The sequence below is a fragment of the Mchenga conophoros genome, linkage group LG15, assembly GCF_057382185.1.
Source record: "Mchenga conophoros isolate Kocher_MC1m ecotype Shallow Benthic linkage group LG15, M_conophoros_male_GT1.1, whole genome shotgun sequence".
NCBI classification, from domain to species: Eukaryota; Metazoa; Chordata; class Actinopteri; order Cichliformes; family Cichlidae; genus Mchenga; species Mchenga conophoros.
The window spans coordinates 11,743,755-11,759,216 of record NC_140540.1 but is presented as its reverse complement, the minus strand read 5'-3'; the positions used below and the strand labels follow the sequence as shown (position 1 = coordinate 11,759,216).

At 40.3% G+C, this 15,462-nt stretch overlaps 1 protein-coding gene and 1 long non-coding RNA gene across 3 annotated transcripts in view; one reads left to right on the top strand and one right to left on the bottom strand.

Moving 5' to 3' along the window:
- grm1a (glutamate receptor, metabotropic 1a) overlaps positions 1-13,607 on the top strand; it is a 35,444-nt gene extending 21,837 nt beyond the window's left edge. For both annotated transcript variants that reach the window (XM_085245784.1, XM_085245785.1), the window contains exons 4-9: positions 1,204-1,439; positions 2,933-3,179; positions 3,721-3,889; positions 6,618-6,744; positions 8,658-9,594; positions 11,101-13,607. In XM_085245784.1, the coding sequence (XP_085101910.1) occupies positions 1,204-1,439; positions 2,933-3,179; positions 3,721-3,889; positions 6,618-6,744; positions 8,658-9,594; positions 11,101-11,914 (2,530 nt within the window). In that variant the 3' untranslated portion in view covers positions 11,915-13,607. The remainder of the gene's footprint in view (positions 1-1,203; positions 1,440-2,932; positions 3,180-3,720; positions 3,890-6,617; positions 6,745-8,657; positions 9,595-11,100) is intronic.
- On the bottom strand, positions 4,517-6,915 carry LOC146557838 (uncharacterized). The gene is made up of 3 exons (XR_014888454.1): positions 6,698-6,915; positions 5,146-5,305; positions 4,517-5,038 (listed from the first exon to the last, which is right to left on the bottom strand). It is a non-coding gene; the product is annotated as an uncharacterized LOC146557838 (long non-coding RNA).
- Positions 13,608-15,462: the final 1,855 nt, after the last annotated feature.

Here is a 15,462-nt window from a genome sequence, read left to right as displayed (position 1 = left end):
ACTATCCCCGGTCTCCCCTACTTTGGCTCTGAGAGAAGTTTCATTGTTAAAAGTTACAGGGATAACAGTGATTTAGCACAGTGCTTCAGTTTAAAGATTTGGTGTAACTAATATCTTTGTGCTTGTGCTAAACACCTATCCTCTCCTGACTAATGTGATTATGATCAAAGCGAACAATCTGTCCTCTCGTACAGTGATACTCAATTTACAGCCTGTAAGACAAACGAGTCCCACCACAGGATGACAGCTGGCCTGTCAACCACTTTCTAATTCATTTTAAAACACAGTCAGACACATCTGCAACTAAAATGCATGTACAGCCTTTGATCACAGTAAAATATTTCCTCACTATATTTGGAGTTAAGGCTCTGTTTTGGGACCCCACCACCTTCGCAGACACATACATATAAAGCTTGAGCAGCAACACGGCTTTTCATAAAAAGACATAGCAGGCAACAGTAGCAAAAGATACAGCGTGATACATGTGATCGGAGAAGAAGAAGAAGCTGGAGTGAAGGTTGCAAGCTATCCAGCAACTGTAGGCAGGTTAAAGCAATTTAAATGCTTTTATGAGATTTCCTAGCTGGGTATTCATGGAGCACGTGCAAAGGAATCAGCTGAGCCATCAGCTGATAGGGGCTGACATTAAGATCAGCTGATCTGCTATGCCCTTTGACCTTGTGGCCTACCTGAACTAACCCTATGGTTGATTGATGATGTATGAGTTTGATGATTTATTTTATAGCCTTAATGTGAAACCTTCTACTAAGTTCATGTAGTTCATGTCAGTTGAAAGAAACAGGACACTAAAGTTTACCTTACGATAATATTATTAATAATAGTTCATTTTTTTATTTAAATCAAATTAAATGTAACTTTTTTTACTACTTGGTCTCTGACATCCATCCATTCAGCAAGTGTCTCAAACCCTCGTTGTTTACATCGTGTTGAATGAATGAACAAAGCAGCTTTTGTTAACAGCTTTTTGGGTTTGTCAGTCTGAATTAATAGTTGAGTACTAATTACAATATTCAACAATCCTTTATAAAACAACTATGCACAGAATATCATCAGTGTCTAACAGTACCTCTTATTACTATGATGTTTTGTCCTTCCTCAAATCTTCTTTATCTTCTAGTCTTTTATTGTCCACCCTTTGACCATAAGATCATAGTCTCCTCTTTTTCTTCTGTCTGTCTGTAGCGATGGATGGGCAGACCGTTACGAAGTTGTGGAGGGTTATGAGCAGGAAGCAGAGGGAGGCATCACAATGAAGCTCCAATCAGCGGTGGTCAGGTCCTTTGACGACTATTACCTAAAGCTACGTCTGGACAGCAATACCAGGAACCCTTGGTTTCCAGAGTTCTGGCAGTATCGTTTTCAGTGCCGCCTCCCAGGCCATCCCCAGGAAAAGAAGAACTACAAAAAAGTCTGCTCCGGTAGGACATAACAAAATTTTTGACGTTCATAAGTAGGAGTGGATATTTTTCAAACAAATGACTAGTCACAGAGTTTAGTTTTTCAGGCACTGTCTTCTTTTCTTCTGACCATAGGGTTAAATATGATCATGAATATAAGAACAGAACTCGTGAATATTAATAAAACCTGTGATTTATTTTTTTCCCCCCTGTGTTTTCCTCCATGAATATTCTCTCCATTTGCTCGCAAAAGGTGATCACGGTAAATTGTGTTCTTGACTTGTTGATAGCTTTTCAACCACAATTCAAAAACTGCTCCAAACAAATCCACCCTGCAGAATGGCATTAAGACGAATTGGTCAGCATGCTTCTAAATTCAAACGATCAATAAAAATCAACAAGTGGTTTGTGATGACACTCAGAGCTGTAAGGTTATGGACGCTTTTCTACTTTGTATCACACGTTTACAAACCTCTTATGTTCCATAGATCTTCGAGGTGGTAAGTGTATCTTTCTAGACACGATTATTACAACAACTGTCTGAATTTCATCTGCACTTTGTTTGCATTTGACTCCTCCAAGACAGGATGAGTTTGACTGATGCTTTTTTAAACCCAGCGCTCTCTGTAATATCTGCGATTTAGTCAAATAAAGTAGATGGGTAGATGTCTTCATCCTGGCAGGCTTAGAGTGCGAAATTCATCAGTCAAACTCTGATGCAAAGCACTTGCTTGTTTGGTCTGTACGAGGAAAAGGAAAGAAAACAAAAGTTGACATATACGTTGGAAAGCTGCACAAATGAATGGCTCACTCAGCACACGCTGCTGACACAAACACCTGAAAAATATGTTGTATGGTGAGAAGTTGCATCCCTTTCCCCCCCCCCACTGCGTGTGCATGTTGATATCACAAGCAAAACATATCAGTATTTTAAATGCACTGTCAAAGGAGGCAACAATAAATGTAGTTTTGAAGAGATCATTCCCCCCTCCTTCTGCCAAACACTGTGACTGTGGGACAGTGCCTTTAGATGACTGAAGTACCGCTTGCACAAACAGTGAGGATTTTCCCAGGCACTGGCTGTTCTCCTCATCTGTTTCCTATTGAGCTTTTGGGCATCAATGCTAATATATTTTGTTGCTGCACAAAAAAAGAGTTGTCTTTGTTTCTATATTCTTCATGTGTTCTTCGAATTTCATCATACTTCTAATGCTGTCATTCACACAGAGTAATAAATCTTTTAATACAGCAGCACAAAAAAATAGTTTAAGGAATAGTTGCATTTAAAACTCTTCCTTATGAATGTTTTTTTTAATCTTCTGCCCTTTGTGATCAAGGTTAAGAAGAGGGGAAGAGATTGACAGAACTAAAAAAAAATGAATTGAGGTTAACACGGTGATTTGAGTTGTACAGTTAATTTCTCTATCTCTCTTTCTGCCTTGAAGCAGATTTTCTACACTTGCAGTTTGGAATTCTTTCGACTGTTTGACGACCTCTTCTTTCATCTCTAACAGGAAATGAAAGTCTGCAAGAGAACTATGTGCAGGATAGTAAGATGGGCTTTGTCATCAATGCCATCTACGCCATGGCTCATGGCCTTCATGATATGCACAAGGAGCTATGTCCGGGACAGACAGGGCTCTGTGAGGCGATGGATCCCATTGATGGCAGCAAGCTTCTGGACTACCTGCTCAAAACATCCTTCAGAGGAGTCTCGGGAGAGGAGATTTACTTTGACGAAAATGGAGACACCCCAGGAAGGTAAGAGGAAGAAGAAGCTAATAAAAAATTAAGAAAAGCCAAGAAATGAACATAGAGATTTGATATCACCATCTGGGTCACAAAGTGCATTTCCCCTTCTCCCACTCTCCAACTCATTAGCACACATGTGTGTCCCAGTCTTGAGCATGAGAGGATGTAATTAGTCTGGACTGGAACAGATTTAGTGGATTGTCCACTGCGGCAGTCACTTTCATGTCTTTACAGTCCAACGGACAACATTTGACAGTCAGAAAACACAGCCGTGTCATTCCTCTGTCAGCTGGAGGTTAGGTGCAGCGCATCCTGGTTCAGTATAAAAATGAGGGCACACTGTGCACTGGTATGAGCGCTTGATGTCACATAACAGAGTTGTAAGCAGTTTGCGGCTTCAGATAAGAGGAAAGGCTTAAGCTGTGGAGTTGTTATCATTAAATTACCTTTCACTCTGATTCTCTCCTTTCCCACTCCCTCTCAAATCCTTCCCTTTCTCACTTAATAAGTGTGTTAATACGCAGTCCTCCGTCTCTCCTCAAACATCCAGGTATGACATCATGAATTTACAGAGCGTGGGTGATGATCGCTATGACTACATAAACGTGGGGTCGTGGAGCGAGGGCATCTTGAGCATCGATGACAACAAACTGTGGATGAACAGCAGCGACATGGTTCGCTCAGTCTGTAGTGAGCCCTGTTCCAAAGGACAGATAAAGGTAGGGATTCAGATCCTCCTTAAAGTAAATTCCCATACGAACTCATCCGTATCCTTCTCTGAGATATCACCTCGGCACATTTCACACTCTTCCAGAGCGACCTAATAATCATTTAATGTTTGAGAAAAATGCAAAATTTTTCACGTTTTAGAAGACAAAGAACAATTAAGAAGCCTTTATAGAATTTAGCTGAGGTTTAGTTGACAACCAGAGCTTTATGCGATGACGTAAAGGGCTGTCCTATGGATTTCTCAATCTTGTTTTTACCTCGCCTTAATAAAAATAGACTTAGCAGGATAACTGAGCTGGAAAATACTTTGATCCAGCTTCAGGCACAACAAGAAGTCGGATTCTCTGAGGCTTTACAGGAAAGAATAACTTAACTCTTTGTTGCGATGCATAAAGGTGTTCTTATTTCACAAAGCCGGAAGAACGTAAAGCTTTAAAAGACCCAGACACAGTCCTCTATCAGCTTGAAGGCTGAAAAACTGTAAAGAATACTCCAGTATCATTGCTTTTTAAACACTTCTTAGTTTTATAGACTCTTGTAATACACAGTGCAGCATTCAAAATGTTTGCATTTTCTTCAAGAACTCAATCTGCCTTCTCTGTCTGATAATGAATCCGAGTCAGTCTACTTGCTTGCTACTTTATTAGAGGTACACCGAATGAAGGTGATCCACACTGATTAAATCAATTTTATTAAAACGTGTTAATCTATCACACATCATTTTGTGGCAGAGGGTGAATATTCCTGCTTGTTAGACTGGGACAATATTGGTACAGATACAGGCTGGCTGGAGAATACGATTCATCCTTATGATAAAGCACTTATAGACAAATTGTCAGTGTTCAGCACAGGAAATAGTTATTCTCTGTGTATAGGGATCAACTAGAGTTGACCCCTTTTAACAATACTATTCTTTCTCTTCCTCAAAACACTGGATCAGAAAATCAGAGATTATCATTGTATGCTGATAATACCCTTCTTTGTGTAGGTAGTGCAGTTTCCTCTTTACCACATGTTTCCACTTTTGAGTTGTTCCGCTTATTATGTGAATATAAAATCAAATGGACAGCAATTAAAAGCATTCTGCCCTCCCGTATACCAGAATCTTCACGTTGACGTGTCCTCTTGTACGTCATCCACTGTAACACAAAATTGTCAAGGTAAATACAGGCACATTTGAAACCTAATGTAATTTCCCACACTAACTCAACGCTTTTATATCAATATTTAAAATGGACATACTCACTTGGGTCGATATTTACTCTTTTATGATCCCTTTTGCTTCTTCTGGCTATTTCCAAATTTTAGTATGCACTTCTAGTTCTCTCTCTTGGTTTGATTATGCTCCTTCCGTCTCTTGGAGATGAATAATATGGAATATTTTGCTGCCTCACAGATTGCAGGACCTAGTAATTAAATTTGGAAGGTGTAATTAAATTTCTTTTGCTACTTGCTATACTGGTAACAAAAAAAAGTGCATGCAGATCTTAAAGGGCACAACCATTTGCCATTTTCTAAATTCCAAATGCAGTATGTTTTCTTTGTTGTTTCTGCAGTACAGTTATGGGGAAGTGATGTTTGAGTTTGAAAGAAAGGTCTCTGTGTTTAATGGAATTTTGAGATTTACAAGCAGAATGTAATCTACCGTGATAATCTTTTTTTTCTATCGCAAATTAGGATTAATCATGTGGGCATGCAATGTCCCATCGGGATCAGCACTCCCTACAAACCCATCTTAAAAATGATTTGCCTCATCAGATCAATACTAGGACAAAGTGTGAAAAACTTTGCGTGGACTTCAGCACTCCACCTACTTCGTATGTGTTCATGTGCATGAAGGTTGCGGATGGAAATGGGGGAGGTCAAGTAAAGACATCAATATAATCATTAGGATTAAGCATTGGGGGAACCACAAATGTCTAACTTTCCAATTAATCTCTACTGTAATTAAAAAGAGAAATGTTTTAAGAGCTGAACCGGTGCCCTTACTGTACATCTGTTCCCAGTAAATATGTCATTGATTTTTCTTGCAGTGAATCTTAATCCTTTATTTGCTTAAATCACATGCTGGCAAGAAGGCTGCTGATGCTACACTGTCCTACATTTTTAAATCCTCCTCCCATTACAAATGATTTAAAGAAGGGATAATGAAGGAAAAGAGAAGTCTATGTAAATATGACAAACACGGATAAGTTCTGATTTCACATAAAAAGTTTAGGTTTGCACCATAAACTCACGGGACTTGCGCTCTACCTGAGCGAGGAGATGGACCGTTTGGGACAGTAAGCAATAAAACTGGTTTTGAGCAAAGGCTGAATAAATGCCCTCATTTCCTTCATTTGGGGACAATTGTTTTCAGACTGGCTATGCACCAAGTTGCCTCGAGGGAGGGTGCATCCTCTCTCCTAGCTGCTCATGCTTCCCCCCTCTATCTGCTTTGTTTCGTGCCCCACTTATCACCCTGCTTTACATATCACAGTGCTGGTAACAGCTTCTTTGGGAGCAGAATGTAAAAGCAGCCGGCCTTGTTTTCTAAACACTCTGTCTGGGGCTCAAAAAACGCACAAACAAATCCTCATTTTGATATCCCCTCTGTGCTGATTAATTATTTAGGTTGCTTAAGGTGAGATGTGCTTTTTTTCCACGGCTCAGTGTAGTGACTTGCTACCGAGCTTTCTTTGGCATGTTGTTGACTGTGTGTTGTTTCTCTGCGTGCAGGTGATTAGGAAGGGTGAGGTGAGCTGCTGCTGGATTTGCACCACATGCAAGGATAACGAATATGTCCAGGATGAATTTACCTGCAAGGCGTGTGAGCTGGGATGGTGGCCGGATGATGACCTGGCAGGTAGGAGAAACAAAAACAGAAACTGTGTTTGTTTTTATTACATCGTTCATCCACACTCCTTGTCCATTACCCCTGAAACGGTTCACACTTATTATTTTGCCCATTTCATGCGTTTACCCTTAGCTCAACCACAGTACTTTTAGTGGGGCTGACTCCCCTGTTCTCTCAATAGTCATCTTCCCCCACCGTAAGGCTATTCACACAGCACCTCAGTGTAACAACACCTTTTTCACCATGCAGGTCCTATGCCCTTGCTTTCTTCATTTCCTCAAACCTTAACACCACTCCCTCAAAAAAATGCTGCTGCTCATTTCCTTCCTCTCTGCTCTTGTTGTGACCCGGTGCTTGTTCTGACAGCGATTTATAAAGTTGAGAGGAGCCCTCAATTCCCAGGTGTAAAATCCTATTACTGCCATGAGAGGCTTGAGGATACATTTCAGCAGTCTGTCAAGAAAGAAAAGTTTCCTTCAGTCTCATTACATTTGAAAAATACTAATAGAGAGAGGTAATATGCTATTCACTGAACAAGGGTTTACAATTGTGAATGTGTATTTTTGAAAATATACAGCAGAAGAGTAAATTTCAAAGGTCTTCCCAGAGCTTAGAAACACAAATAAGCGATTTGAGGATTGTGTTAGATAAGTGAATGCAGATACATTTCATCTTTGCCACCCGTGTCTGTTTGCATGCATAAGGGCAAAATCATCTGCAAGCTGAGCTGGGTGTGTGGCCAAAAGAAAACAAGCAACAGTTCTCTGTCCCCACTTCCCCCTGCATTTAAATGAAACCATGCTATAAGAGCTGGTTTACACCTTGAGATGCTCATTACTACCTTTCTGATTAGAATCCCCAGAGGACGACAATTTTGTTTATTTTAAAATTTCATATGTCTTATGATTTGGCATATTAGGATTTAGCATGCAGACCAGAACTGGGTTCCTCCGTGAAGTCACTGTAATGCTATTAGCAGAAGCATGTAATTTATGAAGTGTTAAGCTGGGGAAGTCTAGGGATGTCATTTTTCTCCAATTAAGCTCTCCAGACTTCTTCTCTGTGTTGGATGATGAGTATGCAGGGCATCATGACAGAAGAGAAATAGAGCTTTGGGGTGTGTAGGATGAAAAATGCAAATGAGTTCCTATCAGTGCCATAGCGCAAATGTTGGGGGCACATGTATGGGCAGCTATAGGTGTACAAGGAACTACATAAATAAGAAAAAACACATCTATTAATATGGTCATCAGCATTTAAATATTGTCAAATACATTTAGGACAGTCTAAGAAATCCAGAATCTAAAAATTTCAAACCTTTTTTTCCAGCGTGTTGTTATTGCTGTGTGAGGCTTTGGCTCTGAGGTTATACAACATTATTTCCAACACAGATTTTTCGTTCTCTTTATACCTTGAACATAACACAAAGACTTACCATAAGAAGTATTTAACATATATCAAGGTTATTAAACTTTTCTGATGCTGCTGAAAGTTCATTTTTATTATCATATAGAAAATGATGTCATCATGTCAAATTATTCACTGAGTGTAGTTTAATACTGTAAGTGTTAAAATAAAATTCCGAAAACCAAAATGTATTTAAAAAATTGCCTTACCAGTGAAGTCTATTTTCAGTGTACAACCATTAACTGTTACCCAAAAAGACAGAATGCAACAATTAAAATACTGCAGTATATATATGTATATATATATATACATATATATATATATACACAATAATATGTGCATGTGGAAGGCACTAAAATCAGGCCATTGCCAACACTCTGATTTGCTTTGCCCACTCTTTCATTCTCCTTGACTAACTGCTTCCCACCATCTTTTAATGCACCTTTCATTCAGTAAAACTAACCGCAGGATGAATTAAAAAATTGACCGAACACTGTTTCCTCTACTGTTTCCAGGTTGCCAGCCCCTGCCGTTGAAGTATCTTGACTGGGCAGATGTGGAATCTATAGTTGCTGTGGTTTTCTCCTGCGTGGGCATCCTGATCACCTCCTTTGTTACCTTTGTGTTCATCCAGTACCGTGATACACCTGTGGTTAAATCCTCCAGCAGAGAACTCTGTTACATCATCTTGGCAGGCATTTTCCTAGGCTACATCTGTCCATTCACATTAATCGCCCGTCCCACAGTGGCCTCCTGCTATTTGCAGCGGCTCCTAGTGGGCCTTTCATCTGCCATGTGCTACTCTGCCCTGGTGACCAAAACTAACCGCATTGCACGCATTCTGGCTGGCAGCAAGAAAAAGATCTGCACCAGGAAACCCCGTTTCATGAGCGCCTGGGCCCAAGTGATCATTGCCTTTATGCTTATTAGTGTGCAGCTAACTCTGGAGATTACACTCATCATTCTAGAGCCCCCCGAGCCCATCAAGTCATACCCCAGCATACGTGAGGTCTACCTCATCTGTAACACCAGCAACGTAGGCATGGTAGCGCCGCTGGGCTACAATGGCCTCCTAATCATGAGCTGCACATACTATGCCTTCAAGACGCGGAACGTGCCCGCCAATTTTAATGAGGCTAAATACATTGCCTTTACCATGTACACTACCTGCATCATCTGGTTGGCCTTCGTGCCAATCTACTTTGGCTCTAATTACAAGATCATAACCACATCCTTCTCCGTCAGCCTGAGTGTAACAGTGGCACTGGGCTGCATGTTCACACCCAAGATGTACATAATCATCGCCAAACCAGAGAGGAACGTCCGAAGCGCCTTCACCACATCTGACGTGGTGCGAATGCACGTCGGAGATGGGAAGTCTGCGGCTCAATCAACAAGCAACAGCTTCCTGAATATGTTCCGCCGGAAGAAGACTGTAACAGGCAATGCCAAGTGAGTAACCTTTTGTGCTTTTTCATCTTTCTGTTTGGATTTCATTTCTGGGGTCACTGGTTAGAGACCAAAAAGGTGACTAAACTCTCAAATTGGAAAAAAAAAAATCATATCAAGCTATCACTTTTTTATGATGTGTTTGCATGTCAGTGGTCTGTTTTCATCTTTCCAGTACCCCAATGAGTGTTTGTATTTATGTAGTAAAAACTGGTTTTTAGGCACATCCCCCTCCCCCTGAGAATGAAATATCATCAGCGAAATTTAATAGGAAAGTCAAGATGGGACGTTTGCTGTTATTGATTTAAAGCTGAAAGGCCATTCAAACGTGTCAGGGATAATGAAAGTAGAGATTTCATGTGGCGATTCTAGATGTAAGACTTGCATATAACTTTTTTGAGATCCACAGCAGTGGCACATGGACAAGTGACTAAAGTAAGGAGCGGGGCAGAGAAGGAGAGTGATCCCAATATGTTTAAGTGTTGTCTCTTACCCTTGCTATGCAGCCTATCTAATCTTCTAACCCTTCAACCTTCTATACTGAGGAGCGCACTGTCAAGTGTCAAGGCTGGCAAATGTTTTGGAGTCATTCAACCTCTTTCTTGGAGAGCTGCACTGCCAGTTTGTCTATTTTATAATACAGTCTGGGGAATAATTAAAGTATCCACCATTCAGATAATCACAGCAACAAGACAGCTGAAAAGTGTTAAAGCTGAAATCAATTTTTTCTACAAGCTTTTTCCCCAATACACTATGACACTAAAAAAATCTTTAGGTCAAAAAGATGTGCTGAAAGTAATTGTTTTTTTATTGATTGGTTCTCATCTTTTGGATCATTTGTTGCCAACCTGCCTGGATTCTAGATCTCATTTAAAGACATCATTTGATAGTGTGATCCTGGCACTCCTGAGCTGGCAGTGGCAAAAATATTTTTGACTATGCAGCCCTCCAAGAGGGTGATCTGCCACCCTGCTGCTTTCGGTTTATCCTGAATTAACCTCACATTTAACTTTTCTCAGCATGAACACCCTCCCCTCACCACCTCCCCGACTAATCACATTAGAGCCAGTCCTAGCTCATTCTCCGCTAAACACTGTGTCGTCATCAGGCCAGTCCGGGCAAAACCCGAAATACTTTGCAAATGCATGCACCCCTCTTTAACAATAAAATTAGACAGTCAGGAAGAAGACAAAAATAAATGAGATGGATGGCTCTTAAATCTGTTATTTCAATGTCTGACAAAAATGTATGATCATAATGCTGTCTGCAGCACATTATGAATCACTGTTTGTGAGGCTGATAAATGTGACGCTCTTTAGAGGTCATGAGTGAACACTTTAGCCAAGCTCTTAATGTCAAGTCACGTACTTCAAAAGTATTTTAACATGCAATGAAATGTTGAAATGCTGCTGCTCTGTTGTCTTACGTTGCTGCTATGTTGATGTTGTTTTTCTGCCTTCACCTCCTGGTTTCCTGTGATAGTAACTTGGGTTTTTATCTCGTTCATAGTTCTAATGGCAAGTCTGTGTCATGGTCTGAATCAGGTCCAAGACACCCTCCGAGGGGGGGGAATGTGTGGCACAGACTGTCTGTGCATGTGAGGAAACAGGAAGCCGGCTTGAATCAGACGGCGGTCATCAGGCCCCTAACTAACACCCCCGACCCCCACAGCTGTGAGCCCTCCACCTGCAACACTGGCACCGCCTCCCAAGATCCCCCCCCAGAACCACCTGGCACTAAACCTCTGTACAACCTGACGGAGGAAGACGACGAGGGCGACGCGCAGCGCCCCCTTTGGACTCCAACTAGCACTGATCGGCTGCGAGGGCGGGAGTCGGATTTGGATGAGCCGGCTTCTCTTTTGCCCTCCCACTTGACAGGCCACACCACAGATCGCTTGCACAGGGATGTGGTGGACACACACAGCTCCCATGCACCTGCACTGAATGACCGCACTGCCAAGGAGGCAATGCCTGCCAACGAGCCTTTGAGCTTGACACCCTCTCACCTTCCTTCAGCTCCACAACACGGGGCATTTGCAGAAGAGGGGCTTGAGGATGAGGAACTGGACCTCTTACACGGCTACATTTATGACGCCAAGGAGGAAGGGGAGAGGGAGGATGGGGAAGGTGAGGATTTAATTCAAAACAAGGCAACACTGGAGGATTCCCTAGCTCTGTCTCCCCCCTCCCCTTTCAGAGACTCTGTGTATTCAGGGGACTCTGTCACCGGCTCCCCCATCATCGATTCGATGCTCGGTAGCCCCTCGGTCTACACCGCCGACATCCTCCGAGACTACGCACACAGCTCCTCAACACTGTGAGAGCAAAAACCAACGCTGGCACAGCGGCTGTCAGCAGACTTGAGCATCACACAGAGTGCATTACACCGACACACACCGACACACAACACGTGCAACGATACGATTTAACATTTCGAGTTTTTAACATTTGTTTATTTGCTCTGACATTTGCTTGCTTAACTGTATTTATTACTCTGCTGTTATCAGTAAGTGGTTAATCGAAAATACAGGTAGACCACAAATTATCTACGAGTGCTTACGTTTCTGAGGGGCCGTGAGTGCACAAAGCCTTCCTGAAAAATGTAAAACTGGGACGCGTGCCAAAACTAGTCAGCTCTCACGCCAAATTTTTTAATGAATGAAGTAACACGGAGAGTCATAATAGAAGATGTAGCTGTGTTTTTTTTTTGTTTTTTTGTTTTAATAGAGACAGTGCAATTGTAGAGTCTGCAAAAAAGAAAACACGGCAAGAGAAACACAGTAGTGTTTGCGCAGCGCGCTTACACATCACAGACCAAACTTTCTCTAAAGACTGCAATAGCTTAAGTGCATTTCATGCCAGTTTTGATTAGCTCTGCTCTTCTGCTGCAGCACATGCACAGGTCTGTTCATGTGTATAGCAGTCAAAGCTTCATTCAAGAAAATCAACTTTTCATTGAGTATTCATTAAGTAACTGCACTCTTTCTCTAATCAAACCTCATTGCAGTTTATATATTACAAATTAACAAGAAAAGTGAAGTATGTTGTTTGAGTATTACATTTATGTGCCGCAAGGTGTGCTCATCACAAAAGTAGTATCAACGAACTCAGATCCTGCTGAAGACTCGCGCTGTATGATATGTGACTATGGTTACAATGTGCCAAGCAAAGTTGTTATCAGCCTACAGCCCCCGCTTTCTGTTTTATTTATTTATTTATTTTTATGACGTAGCTGGTAAACAGGTAAATAGGGTGATTGTAGATGATGGCAATGCTGTTTATTTCGTTTACACTAAAACCATAACCCTGAGAATTTTTACGCGCGTGGGAAATGACAACAGAAAAAGATTTTGCTTTCCATGCTGTGTGGATATTTCCCACATTTTCTGAGTTTGCTGTGTCATTGTAATGGAAAAACACAGTAAGTTGTACAAGTTATCAAAGTTTGTAATACTGTTAAGCCATCTCTTGTTTTTCATGCAGGTGGTATGTTTGTAATACTAATAAATGTTTCTATATTTAGAATGTCGACAGAAAAACAAAGTTTATACATTTTGCAACTGTCCTCGGATACTCGTCAAAAAGCAGTGTGTTTGTTTTTTTGGGGTAAATTTTAAGTTGAGCCAGTTGTATCCTCTTGAACACATTTGGTTGTAAAAGTAACCAATGATTGATTGCTTCTTGTAACGAGATGATACATGTTTCAATTTTGTTTAAATCTTGCATTATAAAGTTAAGTAATTTAATTGAGGTTAAGTTTCTTAGTTCTTTTATCTATAAGAATGCAAATAATTTCAAAGTACGAGACTACACAGTACGTAGTGCAATTGTATTGTATTTCCAAATGTTTTTAGTCTATTATAGTGTAAGTTGTTAAATGATCTTAACCAGTGTAAAATATATCAGGTGCCACCTGAAAAACACTGTCAAATCTAGAACGAAATAGGCCTTTATGTTTTGGGTGAGCTGAACATGAAAGATGCTGTAAAATAAAAACAAAACTTATATTAAAAAGACTGATTACTGCCTATATTAGCTGAAAAAACCAAACAAACTAAAACTAAAGTTATATTAGTGAGTCAAACATATATCCTGACACCCCCCAAATGATTCTTTAAAATGTTCCAATCTGGCCGGCCTGCAAAATGTGAACACTGTAGGGAAAGAGGGCATGCATTTTGGACCTCATAATTGCACCGCATAATGCACTGTGTTGTAAGATGTTAATAATTGCATGAAGAAAATAATTATTCAAATTGGCCAAAGATTTCAATTGTCATCACTTTTACAAGCCTCTTATTGACTGCCCTTTCATATCACACAAATAATATGTTTGAGCCAGTGTGTCATAAGTTATATTATATAGTAAGTTGCATGATATATTAGCCATGCAGTCTGCTTTTACAAACACTTGTCATTCTAAAGAGCTCCCTTGTTTGACTTTGGTACTGTAATAGAATGCTATCAATGCAACAAGTCTGTTAAATTTCGTTCTACCTAGATGCCAGGGGCATGTCTAGACGGGGGTCATGGGGTGGCACCATACCCCCATTGATATTTTCTTGAATACTTTACTGAACTTCAGGTTTAATATACTTGTACTTAATGTACGTATTTCTGTGTTATCCTTTTTCCTGCTTATATGCCACTATATTTTAGATGCAAATGTTATATCTTTAGTTTTTTTATTTTTTGAAGATAATTTCTATTATTAAACCTATAGGTCAGGGGTGTCAAACTCCAGGCCTCGAGGGCCGGTGTCCTGCAGGTTTTAGATCTCACCCTGGGTCTACACACCTGAATCAAATGATTAGTTCATTCCCAGGCCTCTGGAGAACTTCAAGACATATTGAGGAGGTCATTTTAGCCATTTAATCAGCTGTGATGGATCAAGGACACATCTAAAACCTGCAGGACACCGGCCCTCGAGGCCTGGAGTTTGACACCTGTGCTATAGGTCAAGCAAACAAAAAATATGGAAGAAATTAAATACATCAACAGCTGGAACATACATCAATGGACCAGTAATTGTAATATATAGTTATTGTAGTTGTTTGGGCTAAACACATTCAGAAATTCTAATCCGATTCTATATAATGTGTACCCTTACTTTAGGGTTGTTTTTTTTCCAAAATATATTTTGATTATGAAACGAGTGCACTATTAAGTTGCTTGAATAGGATGATAACTTTCACTTGTGTAAAAATCCTACATGCAAAACATTTATCCAACACAATTTCCTGACCTGTACCACCGCATTTAAAAAACCTGGGATCATGCTTGCTCCTCTGGCATTAACATCAGCACAAACCTGTGCACTGGGAGCTTCATAGTATGGGTTTCTACAACCTAGTATCTCCTGTAGGTGTAAACTGTACGTTTTTTCCATGTAGTTAAAGTGGAAAAACCGAGATCTTTTTTTTTTTTTTTTAAGATTTCTATGTCTATTAACTTGATTTGAAATGGAATATCCTTGAACTTCTTTACATCACAAGAAAACAAGAATTTTGAGGTGTTTTTTGAGCTATTGTGCAATGGTTTTATTATTTTTGGCTCAACTGAGATAGTATGGGATGTGCAGAGCACCTTTACTAGAGAGCCATGTTTTTCAAATTAGAGGTTTGGTTCCACTGAGGATTCCTGAGGATTTTTTTTCACTGTTTGTTTTGTTCTTTCACTTAGATGTGCTAAAATGACCCCCGCCCCGGCAATTTCCTGAATTTAGCACGCAAAATATTTTTTTTATTTTTTATTTTTTTTCGAATACGAAACCAGAAACCATGATTTCCGCATGAAAAGCTTTATGTACTCGCACTAGAGGGAGAAGCATACTGTATCAAGATTTGCATTTCCGCCTGAGTCCTGTGAC